At 46.5% G+C, this 27676-nt stretch overlaps 1 protein-coding gene across 1 annotated transcript; it reads right to left on the reverse strand.

Moving 5' to 3' along the window:
* On the reverse strand, window positions 1-27462 carry HMBS (hydroxymethylbilane synthase). The gene is made up of 14 exons (XM_078608201.1): window positions 27188-27462; window positions 24430-24486; window positions 20065-20137; window positions 18772-18821; window positions 16440-16495; window positions 14617-14694; window positions 12605-12682; window positions 11862-11937; window positions 10640-10753; window positions 9927-9965; window positions 9115-9234; window positions 7409-7462; window positions 6821-6907; window positions 1-6200 (listed from the first exon to the last, which is right to left on the reverse strand). Exons 1-14 carry the CDS (start codon window positions 27203-27205, stop codon window positions 6021-6023), a joined length of 1080 nt encoding a protein of 359 aa, XP_078464327.1. The 5' UTR covers window positions 27206-27462; the 3' UTR covers window positions 1-6020.
* Between the last annotated feature and the right edge of the window lie 214 nt (window positions 27463-27676).

Here is a 27676-nt window from a genome sequence, read left to right on the forward strand (position 1 = left end):
TTCAGGCATATATACGTTTATGAATAAAATGTTTTGCTCTTTGGGCTGAATGTCAAAAATACAGGATAACAAATGAAATGTAAAGAGTTTCACGCGATCAAAACAAATGCTCAAATATTGAGGTATGACACGAAATAAAAAGAGCACTTAGCAATGTTGACTTTGTGAGTAAACCAACGGAGGCATGGGCAAGATGGCAAACATTACTCTCCGTGATATTGAAGTCATACACCTGCAAATAACAAAACTGGAATCTCATCTACGCATCGCCATACTCTGATTTAAATATGCCCCGTGGCAGTTCGCGTGACTGGCCAATACCTCATGGTCAACCACAAATTCAAGGTTCTCCCGAGCCGCACAGTAACGGGCATATTTCAGACATTCTGAGGTCATCCGACAAAAACTAGAATTTTGACTTGAGGCTTTCGTGACTGCAGGAATTCATACTCTTTGTGTATTTCGGTAAAGTCACGTAGGTAGAAAAAAAAATCACGTTTCGATCGCAACAGAAGCAATCGTCCTCAGGTGAATTTTTTTATTTATTATTGTTCTATCTACGTGACTTTACCGAAAGACCCACAGAGTATAAAAACTAGAATTGTTAAAACCTTTGGAAGAGGTGGTCGAACGCCCCACGAATGTTTGTTCCGCAACCTACTTCAGCCCAAACGAGATGGATTATCGGAATCAACGGGCTGTGGATGAAATGCATGACCCCGAGCCCCATGTCCTCTCATCGGCGATTACTCTGGACCCTTGAGAAGACTATAAAGGTAGTTTGATGTCGTGCCCAACAGCTCGACTGCTCGAGGGCACCTCGACTAGTAACGGGGCCGGTGTAACCGCAAACACGTTGCTATAAATTCTAGATTTGAAGCTTTCGTGACTGCAAGGATTCATACTCATAGGTTTTTTTCGGTAAAGTCACGTAGGTAAAAAAATAAAATTAAAAGTTAATTAAAGTAATAATGGAAATAAAATAAAATAAGTGCAGTAATTATAGCTGTGACGGTCCCACCTGATGACGGAGACTTGTGTTGCCTCCGAAACGTCGTGATTTATTATTTTATTTCCATTATTACTTTTATTAACTTTAAATTGTATTTTTTACCTACGTGACTTTACCGAAAAAACCTAAGAGTACGTTGCTATAACCTCAAAGTAAGTATCGTGTTGTGTTGCAGCTGTAATCGTAGCATTGCGTGCAGCTGCAATTACCGCGCTGGTAAAACGTTGGCAATGGCTTTACTCTGCATCACCGCGTCGCGTGGCTCACCAAACACACCGACCCGTTACACTTACGCCGTTGCCATTTGCAATCGACGTGGCGCACAGCGTCACTGCGAATCCACAAAGTCACGCGACTCAAGCGGGATCGATGAGCAATGCAAAGCTGGAAGGACGCGCAACTCGTGGCTGCTAGCGAAACGCATCCAGCCGTTGCCTCTGCGAGGGCGACCCAATAAAATAACACGCGTGTCAGATTGTCAGCAGGGTCTATCCCGTGAATATTCAAGTTCGATCAGACCGCTGCGGACCGAGAGTCTCATTCGGGCCCACTTAGGGGACACGTGTTGGCTATAACCAAACAAGTCCGTTAAATCGATCAAACACAATTTTGATAATTACCCCGTGGTTATGCGATTGTCAACCGACCGACATTCAATGCCGCTGCCGTGTGGTTTAATCACAGCCCAGAGATGCGGCCTTTGCAACCCGAATGACGCAACCGGTGCCAAAGTAGCTACGTGATGGTTTACTTATTTTCTTGACACAAAGCAACTCGTGATTTAAGGCATTTCAAAAGCTCATTTGTACACACCGAGGCCCGCCAGATTGATCGCAATTGTAAAATATAAAGTAAAACTAGTCCAAGTAAAGATATAATGGATATAAATCTTTTGCACGCAAACATTACGCAAATACCACATATGCACCACACTATATTTTTCTTCACATTAAAAGTTACATGGTCTGTCTGTTGCATGAAATATCTTGGGTTTTTTTTGTTGCTCATGTAACTTATACTGCTTTGAATCCAAAGAGAAATTGTTTTTATGCGACCGACAATTGGTATTTAATGCAATTGTACGAGGAACAAGCCTCCGTTTAGAGATGGCACTTTGCAAGACAAATCCATGGGGGTTTGGCTGCATATTCATCCCTCGGTGACAAACTCCACCGTGAAGCTACACTCCAGTACACGTCTCTCTCCTTAAGTTCCCCAAACGGACTTTAAATTTAGCCAACGAATCCAGCCACCACGAGTGCGCTGGCCACACAACGATAATTAGGTTACAACCGCAGACAGATGTTGAGTGGCACCTTTGTTCGTTTTCAAATAGAAAAACTTAAAGAATGCAGCGTGGTCCAGATGTCTTGTGACCCTTATAAAATTCTCTAAGACTATATTTTTTTAATAGTAGTTTATTTAAAACCGAAATGAATTTGCAAAGAGAAAACAATGTTAGGGGTCAATTAATTAAAAAGATTTAAAATATTAAAAAAAAACATTTGACGAGGTAAGGCCCAATGAGCTATACAGCTATTTTTCAGAAGCGACCTGGCCACAAATGGTAGCTTATTACGTGGAAATTTCAAGCAACCAAATACTCCAAAACGTATGCTTCTAAATGTGGAGGGAAAAAACGGAGGTCCTCGAGAAAAATCCAAATATACAGCAGGCGTCGGGTCGGTGTCAAACCCAAGACCTCCCGTATACCAGGCGAGGTAGTTAACAGCTCGCCACCATAGCGCCCACTAATTGGAGGGGGGTCACAAGACATGTGGATCAGCCTATAGAAAATTGAGAGATGGGTGGCTGGGTGGCTGAGGTCACAGAGCCAACACTGCCGAGATCTGGGTTGAAATCGTGGGCGGCCATCCGTGATCAAACCGGGTTTTCACTTCAATCGGTTAAAATCCAGCTGTGAGAATTAAAGACATCGGTTCTGCTATGAGAGCGTGACCCCACATCGGCTAGCGGATAGAGGGTCACTTTCAAGGTTTCCCTGGAGAAGTCCAGTGGAAAATGAATTCCGCACCCGTTCGCTAGAACACACAAGGCCACATTGCTTTGTGAGATTTCTGAACGGATTCTTCATCTCGTGATGACGCCAACGGTACAACAGGAATAATTACCCCCCCACGCCTCCCCTACCGCGAGAAAAAACTGAAGTCAGAGGAAACCAGGCAGACTTTCTGCACAGATGATCCATTAGTAAAGAGAGAGATAAAAGAGAACAGTGGCTGTTATGCAAAACGTTTAGGAGACACAAATAGGCATCTTTTTAAAACAACGCAAAGTATTAACTACATATATTGACGTGCAGTTTTTCATATCCCATCGTTTTGACGTATCGTAAAGATATTAAATATGCAGACTATGTACTCATTCAGTTTGGTGCGAGATCGCGTGAGGGGTGGGAATGAACACGGCATAACTGGCACAAGAGGAGAGATGCAGCATAGTACGCAACTATAGAAGTAGTGACACATTTCAATACGAGGAAATGTAATTATAGTGTGTTCTATAAACTGATTTACCATCATTTCATAATCACAATCTCTTTACGTAAAATCTCAGTCATTGCATCCCAAGCATGTGGATATAAAGTAGTCAAGATAAAAAAAATGTGTTCAATTTAAGTGTTAATTTGACTAAATATTCATTCAGCATTATTGTGTTTGTTAATAACGAGATAAATAACTCCCCCTTTCCATGCCTCTCCACATAAAGTATTTTCCATGACCCATCGGCTGCATGGCCTTCTGGGAGTGCAACTTATCAGCGGCAGTGGTGGAACCACAAGCAAAACGCTGGAACGTTCCAAGATTCAGTGCCTCATCGGCAGTCAGCTTGAACTGGCCGATCATTGAAATGGGTCCCAGCTCGTTGGAAAACTATTTAATATACACAACACAGAATAGTAATCGAGAGCGCCAAAGTGGAAAATATTAATCACAAAATGAATGCCTCCTCCCCCTACTTTTCTCTCTACAAAGTTAAAATTTTGAACACAGAAGGTCTGTGGGAAAAAAAGCTTTCATACTGTGCGTGCAGACGCATATACGGGGGAAGGCGGCGTTATTTATTATTCACGTAAGTGCTCTAAAACTCACAAGCCCTGGACACTTGCAGTTGCTTGTAAATTGTTTCAACACAACACCGCCAAGTGGCCCTGAACTTTGAGTAACAAATCAAGCGATCACACTCCATCCACATTGTTGCTTGCTGCAAAACACGATTAAATTCGCCGCTGAGGATTGGTTGTACGGCTCTCAGAAACTGTGCCGAGTAAAGCATCGTACTATCAGTTTGTTAGCTTTGATCAACCAATAAGTGCGTGACCGTGTCCGTATATACACAGCATATGCATGAAATGCATAAATACAATCTACAGTGCTGTATATATATTGCACACCCGTATAACGCATATATACTATACCTGCATAAAAATACAGACATGCCCGTAGAGACGAGCATTGTATAAAAGGTGGACAAAGGATTTGAGAACAGCCAGAGTGCGCACACACACTTGTTATAACATCAGAGACCTTCTCGTTTCCATCGTCAACCCCAAAACGTCAATGCCCTCACTCTACTGGATGTTTAACTTCTTTCGCACCGCACGTAGCCAACCGTAACAAATTGGAGGTGCGGTGGCGGGAGGGGAACAACAAAGGCAGTTGAGAAGCTTTCAGAGCTCCGCGTGTTCGCCAACGGCTGATCGGAGTAACGAGCGGATCTCCAACTATCTGTGGTTGGAAGCAGCGATTACGAGTGCAGTGCCGTGCAACTTGGGCTCACTGTGAACAGGTGGCCACCACAGGGTACCCAGGTGGCGGAGTAACGAGCGGATCTACAACTATCTGTGGTTGGAAGCAGCGATTACGAGTGCAGTGCCGTGCAACTTGGGCTCACTGTGAACAGGTGGCCACCACAGGGCACGCAGGTGGCGGAGATGTTAACTACCTCGCCGGGTATGCAGGAGGTCGTGAATTCGACCCCCGACCCTGACCCGCGTACATTTGGAGTTGGCGTGTTCTCCTCGTGGTCACGTGGGTTTCTCTCCCGGGTTCTTCGGTTTTTCCATCCGCATTTAGAATCGACACGCATTTAAGAATATTTGGCTGCTATAAATTTCCACGTGATAATCCGTTAAGAAATCAATTGTAGCCAGGTTGCTTCTGAAAAATAGCTAGAAAGCTCAGCGGGTCTTACCTGGTGAATATAGTTAATAATTAAGTGTATTTAGCAAAGGTTAGGGAACCTTTTCCCGATCGAGTTCCTAGTAGGAATTTCAGATACCTCTGGCAGGCGGCCACATTAACACACACACATACTGCAAGAGGTCATCGCAGTGGCAGAAGGTACTGAATGCCATAAGATTAGACACAGTTTTGAGAATATTTCCCTCCAGTACCCAATCGGTGTGACTCAGATGCTTGCAGCGATGATTAAATATCGTTTAAGGGCCATTTTCAAGTGATAGGCCTCATTTGGCATTGGGCAGCAAGATATCAAGTGTCTGGACACCGTACATAGCCAATCGTGCTAATCAGAGGTATGTTCCCCAACCACGCAGTATTGGGACCTCCGATTAGCACGGTTGGCTACATACGGTTGACTACTTAAGTTCAACATACATACATTGGCAACAGCACTCCCAGCACATCACGTGTGCAACTGTACTCATGGATGGAAGCGAACCACCGCGTATTCGCGGGTGGTGGTGTAGCAGCAGCTTCCACCTCGCGGCGAGAGGGAGGAGAGGGATGGAGGAGGAGGCCTCGTCATTGCGTGCAGGTCCAGCCGAAGGCGGCGGTGCCAGCGGTAAGAATCAGAATATTTATTTATACTAGGAGGAATCCGATGAGCTATAAAACTATTTTTTCACGGATGTCCAGTAGTAGGGGCCGGGCGTCGAGAAGTGGGGGAGGGGGAGGTGGAGGGTGGGGGGGAGGGGGGCAGCCATGTCTGATGCCACCCGTCGTCGCCGCTGTCGTCGTCGTCGTCAGCGCTCGTCGTTGAGTCTCCGCGCCGTCGACAGGATCTCCTGGGCGCCGCGCGACAGCAGCTCCTCGGCCAGGCGGAGGCCCAGGCCCTCGGCCGCCACCATGTCGCCCGGCGCCACGCTGCCGTGAGCCGCCACGCCCACGTGCTGCGCGGGGATGGCGGTGCCGCCCTGCCCGGGCTGCGCAAAGCGAGACACGCGGCGGCACCCGTGAAGCTCTGTCCACCGCAAGAACTGTGCAAGGCGTGTGAATAACGCTGCTCGAAAAAAAAATCCGTAAGAGGTGACGTTACCGCCAATAAAGAAGGGTCATTGCCCAAGATATCACCCATTGTATAGATTTTCTTCAAGGGTAGTGTTGTTGAAAATTGAGTCGAGTTTTTGTTGTTGGTTATTTGTGCTTGTGCGCCACTGTCAATGCGGTATCATGAAACTTTTTTTTTACTTCCCTGTAATAGCATGTGCTGTTTTACACATACAGCCCCTTTTGTCAAACCACACTGTGCGTTTCGTGGGGGTTATCCGACTACCCTTCACCACACCGGTCGGTGCTGGTTGGTGAAAGTGGAGAGCACAGACAATGGATTTTGCTGCTCTGCCCCCTTCGGACAACGTAGCCCCCACGACGCTCGCTTCATGCAATGGTGGCCACTCATCCAAGCACCCACCATGTATGCAGCAGGCTCAAAGCCTGCTTAGCTTCCGATATCTGACGAGTTCCGGCATAATCCGAGAGATTGCTTTATAGGCTATCAGGTGGTGTAGGCTGCATGCGCGCAGGGCTACGCCGTCACGTTTACCTCTTGCGTGGCATTCAAGGACACTTTCTGGGTGTCTTTCAGACAGTCCGCTCCATCCAGACTATACACAGCGCCCGTCAAGGACAGCTGCCGCAAATGGGAAACACGCAGAACGTTAGGAACACATAACAGAAACACAAAGCTCATAGGTACGGTTTATCGATGAAGTTCATATGTATATGGTAAAGATACCCCAGAAAGCCTTAACAGACTTTGAAGGCCGGCACGGCACACGAGGGGGTGGGTGGCCAGCACCACGCCCGGCCGCCTTTGTCTCCCAATTGGCGATGTTTACTACACAGCGCACCAGGTACTCATTTGAGGCCGAGTGAAACTAAGAAAAGCCCAGGACCGGTTCAGATTGTCATCACTGGTGTTGGCCATGAGGACTTGAAATCAGGTCACCAGGTTTGTAGCACAGCGTGTAAACAACTGTACTCCCGTTATATTAATATATACACACACACACACACGCATTCGGATTAATCCGAAAAATCTGAATACATCAGGAATACACATTTTTGGATGATTTGAAAATTTGTATAATCTGAAAATGTGAATGATGATGGCGATGCGGTCACCACATACCTCTTTCCCCTCCATGCGGCTATGCACAGCGACAGGGACACTGCATCCACCCTCCTGGATGTCACACAAGCAGCCAGCGTACAGCAGAGACACACACACACAACAGAGACACACACACAACGGTACATTCATACTCGGCTCTCGTGAGGACAACTGCGTCACATAACGGACATGGTAGATGAGTAATGATCCACCGTACACGTGCGATTTGGTGAGCCGTCACAATTAGATTTTTGAACATATTTTGTGAAAATAATTTTTTTCACAATCTCTTTCATATTGTTTTCCTCTTCTACAGTGTCCCATTTGTACTGTCTGCACTGCGAGTCTTATTTTGTTCCGTCTGTTTTGTCCGAATCGTCTGTTATGCACTTTTTCTGGAGCTATGCACTTTTAAATCGAGATTGAAAAAAATAATTTCCTGCTGCTTTTTGTGTTTAGTTTGTTGTCCTTCCCCCGGACCTCTGATGAGCACGGTGGGCTACGTACCGTGTGAATGAAGTTCAACATACATGCATACATCTGTTAAATCCGTAATGTTTGTTTCATCTGCATTGTCAGTCTCGTTGTTATTGTCGATCTCGCCTATATAGATGGAATCTCACTTCAGACTGCAGGTGCTCTCTGTCTCGTTTGTACCATTTTCTCTCTACTGTCATACAGTATTTGTGACCTGGTCTACATCGTCTCGGCTGTCTGTTTTGTTCGTATTGTCTCGTTTGTGCATCTGTCCCGTTGATTATGATCAATGGCACGAAAGAGAAACGTTCATGAAGTCCGAATGACAAAAAATAACGATGCCTATACACGCAATGTACCTGTGTGTCACATGAGCAATAAAGGGGACGTCGGAAATGAGCAGTTAATGCGGCTGATAAATAACAGCAAACCCGGCAATTTAACCAAAGGCAGAGGACGGCATGGACACAGTGATGAGGGCCTCAAGTTGCTTAGCCCCAGGGCTTCTCCCAGGCAGATGGGCTCCGATATTGGCACGGGACTATAACCACTGCGAAATGTGAGCTGCTTAACCATCGCCGATTATAATCGTCGTCCCAAATTGCACGCTGTTAAACCGCAGGTAAAACACGCTTCACCATTAGCTGTGCTCCGCAAAGGAAATGACACGGAGCAAGGCACAATTTAGTAGCACCAACACCACTTATGTGCACATGAAAACATTATCAATATTATTATTATTCGACTGCACTTTTGGTATATTATTATGTACTGTTACTTTGCTTATAGTAAAGCTCAAAATTCAACATCAACTCACAACATTGATATTTTGAAATCACCGGATTCTCAAGTGCAGAGAGTTGATGGTTCCGCACTTCATTTGAGAGGGGTAAAAAATTAAAATTCAACCATCTTGCGACAAACGTTGCTTTGATGTGGCAGGGCAGGTGGAAAAGTGCTGTCTCCTACTGCGTGGACCAGAGGTCACTGGAAAGAATCTCAGACGCAGCTCTGCGATATCCGCTTCCTTTCCCGAACCACGAAGGCCGTTCCCTTAACCACAAGGGGGTTGCGTGCCGCCGGGTGAGATTTGTGGTCTGGCGACGCGATGCCGATAGCACGATCGGGGATGAAACTGCAATTAAAAAAAAATAATCGAAAACTATTTTCAAAGAAGCGAACGAGAAAATATCGGTGGCTCTGGCTCGCGGTACGGCAAGGATGACGACGACGACGGCGGCGCGCACCAGCGTCCTGAGGAAGGCGCGCTCGGCAACGCAGCGCAGCACGGTGTCGCGGTGGTGCAGGAACGACAGCAGCTCCAGGACGTGCCGGTCCTCGGCACGGACCTCCACCGCCAGGGCTCCCTGCGCAGGCAGCGCAGCGGAGATCAACGGCCGCTCCCGACTCTCGCCATCGTCGTAATCGTCATTATCACCGCCAGCGCTGCTGTGTTAGCGCCGTTACATCGGTTGACCGCTTATTCACCACACGCATAGTGGAGGCGAGGTTGCAGTAAAGACCTCGTATTTCATTGATGACTAAACATCCACCCCCGGATGATGGCCTTCTTACACCGTGTCGGTGATGCGCAGTTGTTTGAACATAATTGACCACATTTTTCAGTGCGGGTAGGTGGATTACAAGATGAGGCCCGGGACCAGTTCATTCTATTGCTTGCCAATGATGTTAACCGTTGCACTGCTTAAAGTTTACTACTCGCATTGAATTGTTATGCCCGTTACAATTCTACTGAAAAGATAATTACAACTCAATTGAGGACGTGTAGCTTGTAACTAAATTATAAATAATTGCAACTTGCTGGCATTAACCTAATGGCTGTGTGCCATCATTGCACCACTTTCACACGCATCAACGAGGGCTTCTAAACATCAATAAACATTTAATATTCATTCCACACCTGCCATGCAGTAACATCTCGAGGTGGCACAACAAAAGGGGTTAAACGAGTTCATTATTGGTCAGTAAAAAAAAAGTGGCAATTTATTGCCATCAATCCAGTCTGTGCGCACAACACGCGTGAAAGAGCCGCACTCACCTGTCCCACGGCATAGAGACACACACCCGGGTCGATTATCTGCAAGGAAACACCAACATACATCAGCAACCGCAACGAGACCGATTGACGCATGCGCAATATGCATTGCCCAGAAGAGGTTTTTTGGGGTTAGATTGCGTAAATGTCTTTAAACCCGCCAATTAGTTACGAGTTCAGCACACCGGTGTGTTGGAGAGTAAAACAATTTCTGGTAATCATAACCAGCCACATCAGGCGACAGAGAGAAATGTGGAGAAAGCCCTCTTGCTTCGGTCTAAACGGTCTAAAATATAATGTTTTGCAACTCCGATTAGGAAGGTTGGTGTGCGAAAGAAGTTCCAACATACGTACATATATACGATGTGCATGTACACTTAAGATTGTTACGCACAACGCAGACGATTGGTTACATTTCACTCGGAACATTCACGTTTAAAACCTACTAAAAAATTATTGTATTTTACCAGGTAAGGCCCGCTGAGCGATACAGCTCTTTTCCAGAAGCGACCTGGCCACAAATTGCAGCTCAACGTAGTGGAATTTTCCAGTGGCCAAATACTCTTAATAGACTGCGCGCAGTGCTGACCACACAGCCTTTCTCGGCCTTCATCGCCACTCTCCAACAGCCCCTGCCCCCCCAACCCCCACAACGGCCTTGCACAAGTTACACGGTCGGAGGGGGCGGGAGGGGGATATTTGTCCGTCCCACTCACCTGGCTGATGCGATCGTCCCAGCCCATGCGCGAGAGCCCCGCGGCCGCGAGCACGAGGGCGCTGTACTCCCCCAGCTCGTCCAGCTTTCGCAGACGCGTGTTCAGGTTTCCGCGCTGCGTCGGCCGTCAAGGGGAAAGCCTCCGTCAATGGAATCGCAAAGCACGACGGGAAAATTTCGATTTAAAGCTTTCGTGACTGCAGGGATTTCATCTTCTTGGTTCTTTCGGTAAAGTCACGTAGAAGGAAAATAATAAAAAGAAAACATAATAAAATAATTCTCACGACGTTTCGGCCACAACGCAAGCAGCCGTCCTCAGGTGAAGAAGGACGGCTGCTTGCGGCTGCTCGCGTTGTGGCCGAAACGTCGTGGAAATTATTTTATTATGTTTCATTTTTATTATTTTCCTTCTACGTGACTTTACCGAAAGAACCAAGAACACGACGGGAAACTTGGCCGTGTCCGTTGTCGAGTCGGCGCGTCGGTCGCAGCGCTCGTTTGACTTAACTTTGTCGTATATATTTACACACAAAGCGCGTGCCACAAAATGAACCAGACAAGCAAGACCTCGCTGATCTCGTCAAGGAGCATAAAGCATCACGCTAACTCCGGTCATCCTCGCAGCAGCGACTTTTGGCTAGCCGTTGAACAAAGTCGGTCAGCACATCGCGTAATGATAAAAATATTCACACTGCCAAGTGTACACGCGTGTGTCATTTCACGAGTGGGGAGCGGTCGTGTAGCGGTTAGTTCTACGAACCCGGCGACCAGAGTTAGATTCCCGCTCACGGACAACACAAGTGACGATTACCTGAACCGGCCCTGGGCCTCCCTTCGGTTGACGCAGCCTCAAATGAGCATCTGGTGAGATGTGTAAACACGGCTGGGCGTGGTGCTGGCCACCCACCCACCCCCGAGTGTGCCTTCATAGGTGCTCGCTAACAACACTTGCCCTTTACAGTCTGTTAAGGCTATATGGGAAGTGTTTTTTGTTGTTGTTATTTTATTAACCTAGGTCTATCTGGTATGTAAATATAATTATTTAACAAATTATACTTTTACACGCTGTACATCAACGTTCAAACCATAATGGCATTCCAATAATTGCCGCACCAGCGATGCTCTTACCCCTGCCGTTCCTTTCCGCTGCTGTCACTGCCTCAACTACTGCCGCCGCCGTAAGTGCGGTGGATAACAACGCTGACGCGGCAAGTCAAGGATACGACATCTTTGAAGGCCAGTTGAGGGAAATTCCTCTTCAGCTGGGCTGCACGACGCAGGGAGCTGGTGCCAATCACACTGCACACACACAACACAAGTGGCACCAGTGTCAGTACAAGGGCACACACACACATACAAAACAAAGATCCCCTTATAGCCTTCACAGATTGTTGGGGCAAGTGCTGTTAGCGAGCACCTATGACAGCACACGAGGGGGTGGGTGGCCAGCACCATGCCCGGCCGTCTTCTTCTCCCTAGTGACAATGTTACATATCGACACCGAGCACTCTAATATTAGAGGCTTTGTTGACCTAGGGGAGGCCCAGGACCGGTTGTTCAGATAATCGCTATCACTAGTGTAGAGGCTATGAGAGGGAATCGAACTCGGGTCACCGGATTCGTAGGGCAGCCGCTACACTACCGCTCACACACACAAATACACACACACACACATATGGATAGGAAAAGTGGAAACATCATCATCGTGGAGACAAAGGTGGCTCGAAGTGCTGCTATAATTGGCTATATGGAGAATCTTGGCCTTCGTGAGTGGGTGTAAACATTGGCACTGGGGAGGAAGAGGCGGCCGGGCGTGGTGTTGGCTCTCGTGCGCCATGCTGACCGTCATAGTGACTCAATAACAGGACTTGCCCCAACACCCTGTTTAGGCCATACGGGTAATCTGTGTGTGAGCGAGTACTCGTGGCGGTGTTGTGTGTTGTGTTTAACAGGTGTGGGCGTGCACCTCTTGTCGGGGAGGCTTTCCAGCGTGTGTCCGGCGAGCTGTGGCGCCAGCACCAGCGCATCCTGGGGATTCTCACGCCTGCGCAGGGCAAGAAGCGAGCGGGGGGGGGGGGGGGCGAGATGCGGGACAACGCGGGGGCATTGATAGGTGGGGGTGCAGTGTGATGCGCTTTTGGCAACGAGGGTTAGCCCAGCGGTCGGCAACCCGTGGCTGCGGAGCTTCGTGACGTTATTGCGGCTATTAAAATGTTTTTTTTACCGAATAAAAAAAAATGGCTCCGCTTCAAATGTTGGTTTGCCGACCCCTGGATTAGCGGATCACCCACATTGACGAAACACCCTCGATCACATCAACGTCGAGGTCGCCGTCTTCTGGCTTGCCAGGGTATTGCAGTACAACAAGAATATTAAACAAAAAATTTTATTGACATTATATTTTACCAGGTAAGGCCCACTAAGCTATGTAGCTCTTTTTCAGAAGTGACCGGGCCATCACAAATGATAACTTAACAAAGTGAACTATCACGTGGACTATCACGTGGACATTTATAGCAGCCAAATACTCTAACATGCATGTCTTTAAATGTGGAAGGAAAAACCAGGGGACCCGGAGAAAAAAAATCACATGATCACGGGGAGAACATGCAAACTCCAAATATACAGGCATGAGAGCCGGGATCGAACCCACGGCCTCCTGTATACCAGGTGAGGCAGTTAACATCTTGCCACCGTAGATGAATTTCCATCAGCAAGTGGATTAACTCATGTATGGGGATTGTGTTATTTCCCTCGCCCCGCCTTCCCCACTGCACATGTAGATTTTCTCTAGGTGCTAACGAATCCCTCCGACATCCACAAACACTCATGAATGGAGAAACAAAGAAGAGGCTTTACTCCTTCTGGCAATAACACAGGAGGTGTTAAGATGTTCCTACACCACATAGACACCCTATCGCAATGCATCAGATCTGCATCAACCATACATCATGCTTGTGGTAAAACATGCATAAGGTATTCCAACGGTTTTAATGTAATTTTGGGGTGCTGATTTCAAATCTGGCATGAGTTTTTGTCTATCACATCAGGTTTTTGAGATATCAAATATTGCATTTTCAATAAAAACTGCAAAAGAAAAATATTAAATAAATGTGGATATCTACATAAAATTATATTATAAACACACTGTCCTAAAAATACAGCACCATATTTTAACACTAAAGCAGTCACTGACTCGCAACAACTTGCAATCATAATTGACAGTTAATTTCGGGTAAAATCAATGAAAATGGGGTATGCCGATAGCATAACAAGTAAACCCGTAAAAACAAAGTTTTTCACTCTAAATCCTTTATATGCGTGGCGGCTAGAGTCCTCTCGTCCTCTGGCTTGAGATGGCTGCCACCTATGGGTCAGATGATTGTCTGCCAGTATTAAGCAATTGGTAATTAAATATTTAATTTGTTTTCCCTAAACAGTGTAAAATTTTGGGAAAAAATTTCCACGAACATTAATTGTCTCGCACAACGAGTCTGTGTGCAAAATGTCAGCTCGATTGGATCACGGGAAATGGATTAAAAAACGATCGAAAGATTTGCACGGTCGTAAGCAAGCAAGCACGCAAGCACGCAAGCAAGCAAGTGAACTTAATATAAAGGATTTAAAAATGAGATGTGATAGAGCAAATCTGAGATCAGATTTGGAATCAGCACCCTGAAATTAGTCTAGAACAGCTGCAAAAGTCCAGGCCAGAAAAAAACTTTTTTTTGTTGACCAGTGTAATGGTATGCATTGTCCTTGAAATGAATTGGTCTACACCAGAGACAGCCTCCTTCATGGCATTGTCTCTGCACCAGTGTAAGACCAGAGAACGCCAAAAGGCGAACAGCAGAAGGGCGATGTAAATATCAAAGCAATGTTGAGCAATTGTGTACATCGGATAAGAGAAGCAAAAAGGGAGGGATTGCGAGAAACAGAGAAGGAGCATTCTTGGCCGTAAGGGGTCGGGGCACGTACTGGAGAATAGCCCCGACGGTGAATCCGGGCGGCAACGTGGTGGGGAGGTCCTTGAGCGAGTGCACCACCAGGTCAACCCTGCAGGCAGAGGCGGAAGCAGCACCTCCGATTAGAACGGTTGACCAAGTACGGTGAAAAACAAGCTCAACGTACGCACAACACTCACACCGCACACTCGTAGAGCCAGCAGCAGCACTCAATACCTCTCCAGGCAAACTGCACGTGGAGTCACGATGGATTTAATACGTCGGCAGCAGCGAGGAGACGACGTCGTTACGAGTAATTTTATTAAGAGAACGACAGCTCTCTACATTCTACTCACCGCAGGGAACTGTAGCTACATGACCGCACTCGATGATAACTGGCGCCAAACAATGGCAGACGCCCTCCGGCATGGTCTAGTGGGAGCCTCTGTACGTACCGATACAGTAGAGAAGTGATCTCCCAAAGGTTTGAACACAAAATATTTCGTATATTCTCTTTTCTTGTTATGCTCCATTATCAGCCAAATGATAAAAACACTTTGCAACTGACAACAAAAATTACTGAAATGTCAATCCACTGATGAGTGAAGGTCTTCCCACGACATCTATCGCTCACGGGGATTCTTTGACCATACTTCACCACACTGGTCAAGAGAGAGTTGGTGAAGGGAGCCAGCCAAGGACTGGCTTAGATGTCACTCGACAAATGTTAGCGGAGGTAGGGAATTGAACTCAGGTCGTCGGGTTCGTAGCACCGTGAGCTCACCACTCCAACACCACTCCATCCAATTCACAAGTCTCAAAATATTTTACTTAGGTCTGTCAGGACCACATTTGGCAGAGCATGCGCGATGATACATTGCGAGTTGTTTCTATGGACATCACTTGCTTTTGGCGCAAGCCTGTGACAATGTAAATAGTAATGTTTGGGTCACATTAACCTCTGTCTCCGAAACACTTTGTTTACTCTGCAAATGCCCCGTTTTGGCAAAAAGGTCCGTCCTCAATTGTCAGCACCTCGTAGCAAATTCATAACGAGGCACCCATTGTACAGTACAATCACATCAATCACATATGCATTTAAAACATTTTATATTTATTTATTATTCCCTTCAACATCAACCCAATAACGTTTCATCATTTGTAATCCACAATAACATTCACAATCCTTTCATCAATCCACCGCTGATTGAGGGCCTCCCCATGCCACGTGGTGCGGCTAACACCACGCCTGGCTGCACCTCCGATGAGCATGGTTGGCTACGTACGGTGCAAAAGAATGTCAACGTACACACATGTGGGTTAACGGGGTTAACTGACCATACCGTGACCATGCTGGTCAGTGTGGGTTGGTGCAAAACTAGTTGTTACAGTGTAACAACTATTTTTGCTGCACTGCCCTCTGCTGAAAATGAAGGTAGCGCACCACCCCGCCCCCCTGCCCACGTGAACACTACGGACGAAGCACATAACCAGATCAACGGGAAGAGGCTTTCTCGGAGGAGCAACTGAAAGCGTCGCCGTGCTGCAATTACGGCAGAGTCCACTCTGAATGGGTGGGTGACCGACAGAAGCCCAGAGCGGTTAGTGAGAGCGTGAAATGAGAGTGGTGAGCGCGGTTAGTGAGAGTGGTGAGAGTGTTCAGTGAGAGTGGTTAGTGAGAGTGGTGACAGTGTTAAGTGAGAGTGGTGAGAGTGGTTAGTGAGAGTGGTGAGAGTGTTCAGTGAGAGTGGTTAGTGAGAGTGGTGAGAGTGTTAAGTGAGAGTGGTTAGTGAGAGAGGTGAGAGTGGTGAGTGTTAAGCGAGAGCGGTAGGTGAGTGTGAAGTGGACGCCACTCACTCGTTCTTTTCCAGCGCTTTCTCCAGCTCCTTGGTGAAGAGGCTCTTCTCTCCGATCTGAGCAAAACACAACGGGGAGGGGGGGTGGGGCCCCCAACAAACACGCGTCAGCGACAGACTGGCGACCCGTGCGAGCGAGGATGCAGTTGGCATCTCCCCCCCACCCCTTCCTCCTCAAAGGTCACGGATACACCTCGCTGACCTTGTTAAGGAACATAAACCAACATCAGGCAAGCTCCAGTCGTCCTCGCAGCAGCGGCTTTTGGCTAGCCGTCGAACGAAAACGGTCACTGCATCGCGCGCTTTCGGATGCGCTTCTGCGGCCGTCTGGAATGATCTTCCTTCCGATATTAGGAAGCCACTGGAGCTATAGACTTTTAAATCATGTTGCATAACAGCAATTTTTTTTTACTGCTTTTTGGTGTTTAGTTTTTTATCCTTCCACGCCACCACCCCCATTGGCACGGTTGACTATGTACGGTGGGAAAGAAGTTTAACATACATACAAGTGGCTTTTTGAAAGGTCGCAAGAGACAAAACAAGCTTTCGGAGGGAATCAATGTAGATTAAAGTGGAGGTGGCGTGTTTGGAAGACTATCATCAGTGGTGAATGAAAACCTTAACCGGCGCTAAGCCTCCCCTGACAACAACCTGCACTGACCATCGAGATGAAGTATGATGAACGATACTAACCTATTTTTTTTTTATCTAAAGAACGAAAGCCGACGGAGCTATATAACTCTTTTTCAGAAGCGACTTGGCCACATATGACAGCTCAACAAAAAGTGGCTCATCACGTGGAAATGTTACATCGAACAACCCTCCACAACCAGCGCAATATTTTGGAGGTCTTCATCCAGCAGTGTCACTATTTCATTTCTAAAGCGAAGCGATTAACACTCTTGCGCAACTGAACGCAGGTTTACGTTACATAAGGGGCACCAGCGGCACTGTCGTGTCGTTCTTGGATGTCGCTTTACGAGCCCCGAGGGAGGATGGCGACACTTCACAAAAAACGGCCGCCGCTACCACCACCCGCCACCCCCCCGTTCCCTGGCTCGCCACGGGCACAGCGCCCCCGCGCTTGCCCGAGTTCCCTGTCCCGCCACGAGGCTCCACTCGGGAACACCCGCCGTCCAGCATTGCCCAACGGGACGAGGGACTATCTCGAATCTGCCGATCGATAAGCCGTACCCCGCACCCACGCGGCGGCGACGGCGGTAAGATGGTGAGATCGCTCAAGCGAGCGGCGCACAAAGCACACTGCTGCTGGAGGGCACGAACGAGATTGTACTCACACCTTCACAGTAACATAATACTAAATGACATGCGCGTCTGTGGTGGAAAATATTAATAATTGAGCTTATATAAAGCAGCCAGTGATTACTGTAAGGGTATTTTTCTTGTCTTTTTTTACCAATGCCATTCCGATCGCGTTCGCAGCATCATGCCACAAGACGAAGCGTTCGTTGGGATCTCTCACAGAGCAGTGCAACCCGTTTGTGATCGAGAGCGGCCCTCGGAAGTGGATATCACAGAGTTACTGCTGAAAATCCCTTCAAGCAACCTCCGGGTGACACATTGGAGAGCAGTGCTTTCCCACCTGACATTTTTAAGTTATTAGGAGGTGGAATGTAGCCAACATAAGTGTAAAACCAAACTTTAATTGAAAGTTGTTTTAGTGCAGCGAATGGAAACCGAGCTGAAACCACCAACTTTACACCAGATAACCGTGGTTTATTCAGAGGCGGATGCTGCCTGGATTCAAAGCCAGGCTCTCAGCGGTGCCAGCTCAGCGCTCGGACCTCTGAACCCTATGACCACCTCATTAATGGTTTGTTAACCCTTCGCTGTTACGATGACGTACGTGTACGTCATCGGTTTTTCTTTCTATTCGGAAGAAAAACTTTATAGGTTCGTCTTCTGACCTGAAGGCGTACCGAGGATCCCACAAGGTCATGCGGGAGGGCGTGTCGTGCAATTTGGCGCCAGCGATCATAGTGCGCGGTCGTGTCACTACAGTTCTCTGCGGTGAGTACAGTAATATATCTTTAAAAACAACGGTGCTACGCCTCTCTAAATAAAATCAACCCTGCACCGCTTGCGCTTTTCGAGATTCAGCGGTGAACGGGAACCCCACCAACTTGCAGCCATCTCGGAACGGGAAAGGGTTAAGAGGACAGTCCTGTGGGTGAACACTTGTTTCGTATTTCTAACATCTTAAGGACATGGGGATTTGCACGAGAATGCCGTTTTCTCACACAACGTCTTTAAACGCTGGAAGCGAGCGCGCCGGCCGTGAACGCGGCCGAGTGGCGGTGGCACAGCCCTACCTTGGAGAGGGCCACGTCCAGTATCTGGTCCCCCGTGGTCGTCATCGCAACTGCAAAGACACGCACGCCCCGATTTGCCACCCGTCGCGCCAACACTCGAACAGTTCAGCCTTCAGCAGAGGTGATGCGCACTTTCTCCTCCAGCCCCCCCCACACCCCATCGCCGCTTGTAGTGCCTATGCAAGTTGGACGAGTGAGGCCCAGTTCCTCCTCTCTCTATCCCAACCAAATGAGCTCTGTGTTCGGCCTTTTGCCCATGGAATTTCTGTGCCCCCTTCCATTGTTATTGTTCGCGCTCTGGAGAGCCCACTCTAAAGGGGGGGGTGGGGGGCCTAGGTGGCGTGAGCTTGCAATCAGAATGGGTTTGTTGTACCTTGACCGTTGTGATGATAACGTAACGTGTGCTGCTGGAATTTTTCCGCATCGAACTTTTGATAATGTACAATAAATGCATGGACTCATTCGTGAACTACACGTGTTATTGGTCAAATAATAAACGCATGCTTAAGCTTATAATTACGAGTTTAATGTTTCACCCTCTACCACAGCGGTTTAATAATGTCACGATTTCATTCAATGGCAGCATCTCCAATGGCTGAAGTGATCAAGTCAACCCATTACATACAACATATATGATTTCAAATTTGTTTTATTACACGTGCAATTTAATGCACATATCATAAGCTTTGGAATCTGTATTATTCGATTAATTATTCAACACCTAATTATAATACAGGTGGGTTACAGAAACCAGGGCTCAGTATATGTCTCCACTAAGCCAGTGTAAGCATGTAGAACTTCTTTTGCACCATGCGTAGCCAACCGTGCTTAGGGAACGTGATTTCATTTGATCCGATCCTCAAAGCTGTCACGTAATATCTATACAGAATTATCAAGGTGCACCAGACTAAAAACGAAACTATTTTTATTTTACCAGGTAAAGCCCACTGAAATATAAGGCTCTTTTTCAGAAGCAACCTGGCCAAAAATGATAGCTCAATGAAGTGGCTTATCACGTGAAAATGTATAGCAGCCAAATACTCTAAACGCATGTTGATTCAAAATGTGGATGAAAAAAGACAGAGGACCCGGAGAAAAATCCACGCGACCACAGGGATAACACGCAAATTCCACATATACATGCGTCAGGGTCGGGATCGAACCCACGACCTCCTGTGTACCTAGCGAGATAGTTAACATCTCACCACCGCGGCACCCTTTCTGTGAAGTGGATATGAAAGGCTGTGGGATGTAATTTACCAGTCGGCCACTCGGAACACAGCCAGGACTTACCGATCTCAAATGTGATGAGAGGGTACTGGGCTTGCAGTAACGCCACCACGCTGTCAGTCTGGATCCGAGCCAACTGCGTGCACACACAGCGGTACGGGCCCCCACACGCAGAGGCACACACATTTAGACACATATGCATGCACACAAAAGACAAAGCATTTAACAGACTGTTGGGGGAAGCACTGTTAGCGAGCACCCATTAAGGCAGGCACGGCACACAAGGGGTTGGGTGGCCAGCACCACGGCCGGCCGCCTTCGTCTTCCTAGTGCCGATGTTTACACACCACACCAGGAACTCATCTGAGGCCGAGTCGACCTAGGGGAGACCCAGAACTGGTTCACGTACATGCATACGCATGTACATGTGCATGTACACACACGTGTAACTAAAGGCAAGCACAGCCCAGCAAACAGTACAATATGCAGTTCAACACACTCTATGTATGTAGAACTTCTTTCACATTGTATGTAGCGGTGCGGGGAAGAACCACAAATAAACACAAAAATCAGTTCTAAAAGGAACGAGTTTTCAATCAAGATTTAATAGTGCAAAAAGTGCACTCGCTACCATGTCACCGCAAAACACGTTAACAATCACAGGGATGTGAAGCTTACGGTGAATGGTTAATGAACAAAGTTTAAAACTTGAATTTTATAAGCACAAACACTCTGTGAAGGTGAACAAAACAACTTGTGTAATCAGTGAGATTAAAATAAAAATGACAAGAGGTGACCAGGTGACTTAGGAAGTTGCCATTTCCGTGATCCTGGGCTCGAGTAGAGGCAGATGACCATGATTAAACAGAGTTCTCAAGTGTGACGAGTCGATGGCTTCAGTCAGGTTCACCCACGACTGCACAAAACACCATCACTTGAAAATTTGGCTCTGTGCTCGATTTGGCTATATACCAGCTCGGGAAATAAAAAAAGATATTGGTGTGACTGTCAGGTGACGAACATTACTCAAGAGGTGTCGGGAAGGTACCGCAGAGGCAGCTCTGTGACATTGGCTTCGATTGGCCGTTTTCTAACATGGAGGGTTGCAATGTTCCAAAAGAAGCTCCAAATGGATATAATGTGCAGAGAGAACACATGGCATGATGCAGAGAGCACAATGGGGATGAGATTGAGGAACTTTATACAGTAAACCCTTGTTATTTCGATACATATGGGGCTCTGGCCTTGCCAAATTATCCAATATTCCAAACACTCTACAATGGTACTCCCCCAGTGCCTCCTGCCCCAATAACATTTTTTTTCCAAATTTGTTTTCCCAAACTCTTTACACATCAAACGCATTGACACACCTGCATCAATTACATTTTAAATAAATGTGGAATTGTCTCACAGACTAAGGAATTTATACTTCAGTCCCTTTCTATTACTTCTTCATGTAGGCGAAGATTACATTTCTGAGAGGGTTGGGCTTGCACAGAGCGCATAAACAAGGTAAAGTCCAAAGCGACACGTCTGCACTAACGCTCACCACGCACGCCGTCACCAGACAGAGACATTGTTCTGGTCGTGGTGTGTGGCGTCGCTTCACGTTTATGCCGAAATAGGACCATTCGGTACGGCAATTCGCCGAAAGTGCAGCCGTGCCGAATTATCCCCAATTACGAATCATCAAATACCGAAATAACAAGGTTTTACTGTATATTCTAAAAAATTAAAAATATATAGCAAGTGAAATCTATTAACGTCAAAATGCCACCGCTCTATTTAAATTGATAAATACATGCTATTTTTTTCACCGAGTCTCCAAATGTATAAATCTACACTGATGTCTACCGTAAACCGTGACATCGCAGAGTGCTTACCAACTTGCATACTGCGCATGACCCATCTAGAAAGAGAACGTAAGATAAACTCCAGACACGTGGTATCGCTCGATCATTAAGAATCAAATCTCAGCGGATTTCATTGAGTTTCTGTCGACCGTTGTTGCAGCCACTGCGGGAGTGGTGTAACGCACCCAATCTCACTGGCAGGGCGAGAGATCACATCTCGAAGGCATTTCATTTGAACAGCCACAGACGTGTGGCAATACGCGCGCGCGTTGACCATTATCAACGTTAGCAAACCATTCGTAGTCGTCTATCTTCAACATCATCACCCACTGCTGTTGCTGTACGCTCAGTGCTTTGACAGCAAAGTTGCATCAATTGGCTTAAACTACTGGGGGGGGGGGGGGGGCAGTCGACAGAGGTCGCAATCTAGTACCCGATACCCGTACCCTACCCAATACCCGGCTACCCGTACCCAGCCGGGTACGGGTACCCGTTTGCGACCCTGGTGCGGCCGGGTACGGGTACAGGTAAGCCGTGAGTCACTGGTGAGTCACCGTTTGTCACTCATTTCCCAACGTCTTGTCTCTTCTCACAATTCAAGTTCCTTGAATCAACCCACCCACGCCTGCAACATGGCTTCATCCCAGAGGTCGCAATCGGGTACCCGATACCCGTATCCTACCCGATACCCGGCTACCCGTACCCGGCCGGGTATGGGTACCCGTTTGCAACCCTGGTGCGGCCGGGTACGGGTAAGGAATCAAAACCCGTTTGCGACCTCTGGCAGTCGATGCATCCAGAGAAACATATGGTACGGTCATCAATATGAAAACTCAACCGGGAATTATATATCAACAAAACGTCAGGACAAGTGTACACAGTTAACTATTGATCAGCAGATTAACTGTGCCTGTGAGAAAAGGTAGAAAAATATTAAATATCATATTCCACACTAGTTTTCACCTTTGACACAAACACACACACATCGCTACTAAATTAGCCACTCTGAACTCGTGACACTCCGACCAGTTACTTCAAATAAAGTCTAGAAGACACATTCTACTGATTCACCCCCATGATATGTATGTACAAATGTGCTTGTAGAGCTTCATTTAAACATGGTGGCGAGATGTTAACTCCCTCGCCTGCTATATAGGAGGTCGTGGGTTCAAGCCTGATCCCAACGCCTGCTGTATATTTGGAGTTTGCATGTTCTCCCCGTGGTCGTGTGGATTTTTCTCTGGGTCCTTCGGTTTTTCCCTCCACTTTTAGAAACATGCGTTTAGAGTATTTGGCTGCTATACATTTGCACGTGGTAAGCCACTTAGTTGAGCATTCATTTGTGGCCAGATCGCTTCTAAAAAGCTACATAGCTCAGTGGGCCTTACCTGGTAAAAAAAATAGTTTAGTTTGTTTGCATAATCGGTGTTTTCATTTTATCCTGGAAACCCCTCACACCCCATTCATGACTCCAAATAAATTAGTTGACTGTATAAGGGTTCTAAAATTTCAGGAATAAATGTTTCTACATCGGAGAATGAATCAATTAATGAACTGCTGGGATCGACCAATTAATAAGTTTTCAAGTACTTTTAAAGATCCTGCAATGATGTTTCAATAACGCAAGACGACCTAAACTACCATGTTCTCAAAAAAGTTTACATGATTTATAACATTATAGATTAAGCTGGACTATAATGTTTTGGGGTAATGTAACTGTAAGTAACTAAATACTTGCTCATGTTACCAATATTCATTATTTTAAAACAATTGTTATCAAATAGCGTACTTAAACATTGCTGTATATGAATATGATGTCTTAACACACGTGCTTTTTTTTAAGGATCAGAAGTTTACTTCCCAAGTAAAGCCCATTGAGCGAGGAAGATTTTTTTTAGGGCGACTTGGCCGGCAGACAACATCAGAGCATTCCACAATTAAAGATTTGTTAAAACATAATAATAGCAATTATTTAGTAAAACGGCATTCACACTTCTTAAACTTTGTGATTTTAATAACAGAGTCAGTTTCAAAATATTGTACGTTCGTGCAGATCCAGCATGAGCACCTCCACTACCGCTACGAGGTGCTCAGAAGATTGGGGATGGACGTGCTGACACTTGGGGACGGACATGCTGACACTTGCTTCAACACCGCAATGCATATTGCCCCATTCAAAATGCTCAGCAAAAAATGATGCACACACCACACTTCCTATGACCAAATCGTACTGAATGTGCCTAATCTTGTCGGATCCCAAAAGCTAAGCCGGCATGAGCCTGGTTGCTACTCCGATGGGAGACTGTCGGGTAATCCACAGGGTGATCTACACTTGGGCTGTGAGGTGGCCAAAAGGTGGCAGCACAGAAATGGGTGAAATTCATCTGTGTGCAGCTTTGAATGTCATCTCCTCGTCTGCAATGACCGCCGATTTCTTCCCCACGTGAAGCCGAACGCTCATTGCAACGTAACTTCAAACTTTTCCCATTGGGTGACCCTCCGAGAAATATAGGCTTAAGATTCATTGAGGCTTTCCGTGCATCGAGGGCATTTAATTCCGTAATTCTTTCCGTACCTGGCTTTTCCGTGTTCCAACTCGCACCACTTGCGGTGGGCGGACATCTCCCGTACTCTGTGAAAGAAAGAAAAAGTCGAACTTTGAGCGGGCTAACTTCTGGACATGTCCTGTGTTGGGTTTTCATCGTCGGTGTTTCACCTGAAAATGCCGGCAGCATTGTTATTGCGGGCAAAAAAAAACAGCAGCAAATGGAGTTCATGTTAAAGTAACAATGTTACACCACCACCACATCCGTGCATCCTCAACCTGTGCACACCAACAACCACCACTCAGAGAAGCAATCAACCGGCTGAGGAGAGGGGATCTCAAGCTGTGGGTTAGCCGTTCAAGAGAGCTGCACAGACCAGAGGACATTAGACACGAGAGCGGCCAAAGAATCCACAGAAGAATATTTTTTGTTATAATATACTCATTATGTATTCACATTATATTTCGATGTAAAGCTTTCGTGACTGCATGGATTAATATTCTTGGTTCTTTCGGTAAAGTCACGTAGAAGGGAAATAATAAAATAATGAAAATAAAACATAAGATTAAATTCTCACGACGTTTCGGCCACAACGCAAACAGCCGTCCTCAGGTGAAGAACGGGGCTGTCAGAAAGACAGTGCCATTAGGACGCTGTCTTTCCGACAGCCCTGTTCTTGACCTGCTGTCTTTCCGACAGCCCTGTTCTTCACCTGAGGACGGCTGCTTGCGTTGTGGCCGAAACGTCGTGAAAATGTTATCTTATGTTTATTTTCATTATTTTATTATTTCCCTTCTACGTGACTTTACCGAAAGAACCAAGAATATTCACATTATGTAGCGATGTGCTGCACAAGATCAAAGGCCAGTGCAGAATGGTCAAGGTTGTGCTCCACACCTTCACCAAGCCACACGGACCAGCATGGTGAAGTATGACTGACAAAGGCATGGAGAGGCCATCAACAAGCAGTGGAGTGACAAAGGCCTGAACATTATTATTCAGAATCGGAATCTTTATTCAGAATGGTAGAATCCGATGAGCTATGAAGCTCTTTACCACAAATGTCCAGTATTATTATGATCATAATCCATATAACGACAGACCTATGTATCAGCTGAATGAAGCTAAACCCACAAAATGAATGTTTTGTGGTTTTAGCGGGGTTAAAAGTGAGCCAGTGTTCTCTTCACGTTACTTTCACTATTCACTGTACTGTGAAGTTGGTAGTGAAAATCACACATATTCCAGTAAAGTGAAAAAGTCTTGACACCAGACATTGTGAGCGATCAGGCCACTTATGTAAATTAAAGTGATAGTAAATGTAGTCATTAGTAATTAGGGTCCCGTCAGTTAGCAGTCAATAATTGGAGAGCAGCGTGGATTTTAGTTAACAACAAATACAATAAACAGCAAATGCAGCCTCTTAAGGAAATCCCGGTCAGGTTGGCAATTTATAATGAACTTCTTTCGCACCGTACGTAACCAATCGTGCTAACAGTGAAAGTTCGTATACTGAGCGTGATTCAATGTCACTTAAAAGCCAGCTGCTATTGACACGGCGTGACCGTACCCTAAGGAATTGTGACTGCAACACTGTCACTTAGACCCGTACCCAATGATACTAAAAGTATTGAATGGTGACTGCATTAATTGTAGATTTGAAGCTTTCGTGACTGCAAGGATTCATACTCTTAGGTTTTTTCGGTAAAGTCACGTAGGTAAAAAATAAATTATAAAACTAATATAAATAATAATAGAAATAAAATAAATATATTATTTTCTTTCTATTATTTCTATTATTTGTATAATATACTAATTCTATTATTTTATTTCTATTAGTATTTCTATCATTGTTATTATATAATATTTATATTATTTTATTTATATTAGTATTTATATTATTTTATTATTGATTTTTTACCTACGTGACTTCACCGAAAAAATCTAAGAGTGTGACTGCATTACTTTCTTACTGCCGTAGTACATTGAAGGCTATACGGTGCAGTTATTTACCTTTGTAGTACTGTAACAGCGAACACGGTATTACAACTACAGCATTGCATTACAGCTATAATCATGGCTTTATTATTAGACCAATTCCAGACCTTACTGGTTAACCCTTTATAAATCTCAACGTTCATCCTACAAAAACCCAACACATGGGAGAAACACAAACAAATAGATATTTAATCTAGATTTCAATAAAAAAAACCAAATAGACATTTAATCTAGATTTCAATAAAAAAAACAAAGACATTTAATCTAGATTTCAATAAAAAAACAAATAGACATTTAATCTAGATTTCAATCAAAAAAATTTTGCACGGATTTAAACGGCTTATCGATCTGGAAACTCAATTTCACCTTGACCAGAATTCGAGGTCTAAACCCGCGTGGGTTGATGGCGTTGCTGCTACAGTCGTGAACGCAGCACCCACTACAAGCCACGCAGCCACTTCCCCGTGGCCCACGTGTCTGGGCAACGCATGCCAATGACCCATTCCGGTAGTGACTACAATATACTAAATATAATAGCGCATCAATGACTGCGACTGCCTGTACACACTATAGCAGTCGACACTGCACGGTGTACAGCATGTCACTTAGACACACAGCCTTCACGTGTCCTGCACGTGTCTGTGCAAGTGACTTGCAGTACCGTACCGACTCTACAGCGCTGTCGTAGCAGTAGCAGCGACTGCGTTCGTCAACACAGTACACAGTACAGGCTACAACAATAGTTGGTTCTGTGGCGAGTGTGTAGACGAGGTCCCACCGCAAACTCACCGCGCCGTTCTCCGCCATCGCCGGCTCGTCCTGCCTGCCCGCGGGCCCTCTCTCTCGTCACCTCCCTCGTGCTCGCCCTTCACACCGCAGCTCGTGGGCTCGCTCGGTTTGACACGACGACGGCGGCGGCTGAAGGACGGGGACGGGGAAGGTTCGAGTCTGAGGCGTCGTACTCGCCGTGTAGTGAGAGGAGGGTGGCAGGAGCCGTGGGGACGCGTTCCTCTCCCCGGACTCGCCTCGACTCCACTCCGCCTCGCTCGGACAAAGTCGCCGCACCCCCCCACAGCCCCGCCCCCACATCCCCCCCCATAGCCACGCCCCCACAGCCCCGCTCCCCCACAGCCCCCCCCCACAGTCACGCCCCACAAGCGCGCGACCGCCCTCGTCTCGACCAATCGCAACGCGCGTTGCTAGAGAGGGGAGGGACAGAGGGAGGGGAGGGAGGGGGGAAGGGAGGGGGTGGGAGGGGAGGGAAGAGAGGGACAGAGG

The sequence above is a fragment of the Lampetra planeri genome, chromosome 29 (genome assembly GCF_965212315.1).
Source record: "Lampetra planeri chromosome 29, kcLamPlan1.2.h2, whole genome shotgun sequence".
Lineage (NCBI taxonomy): Eukaryota > Metazoa > Chordata > Hyperoartia > Petromyzontiformes > Petromyzontidae > Lampetra > Lampetra planeri.

Excerpts from the sequence above, each read along its gene's own strand:
- HMBS (XM_078608201.1), bottom strand. Across the intron at positions 18,822-20,064 it reads TCTCATCACATTTGAGATCG|TTGCGATGACGACCACGGGG; the intron begins GTAAGTCCTGGC and ends GTGTCTTTGCAG. Across the intron at positions 16,496-18,771 it reads TGGACGTGGCCCTCTCCAAG|ATCGGAGAGAAGAGCCTCTT; the intron begins GTAGGGCTGTGC and ends TGTTTTGCTCAG.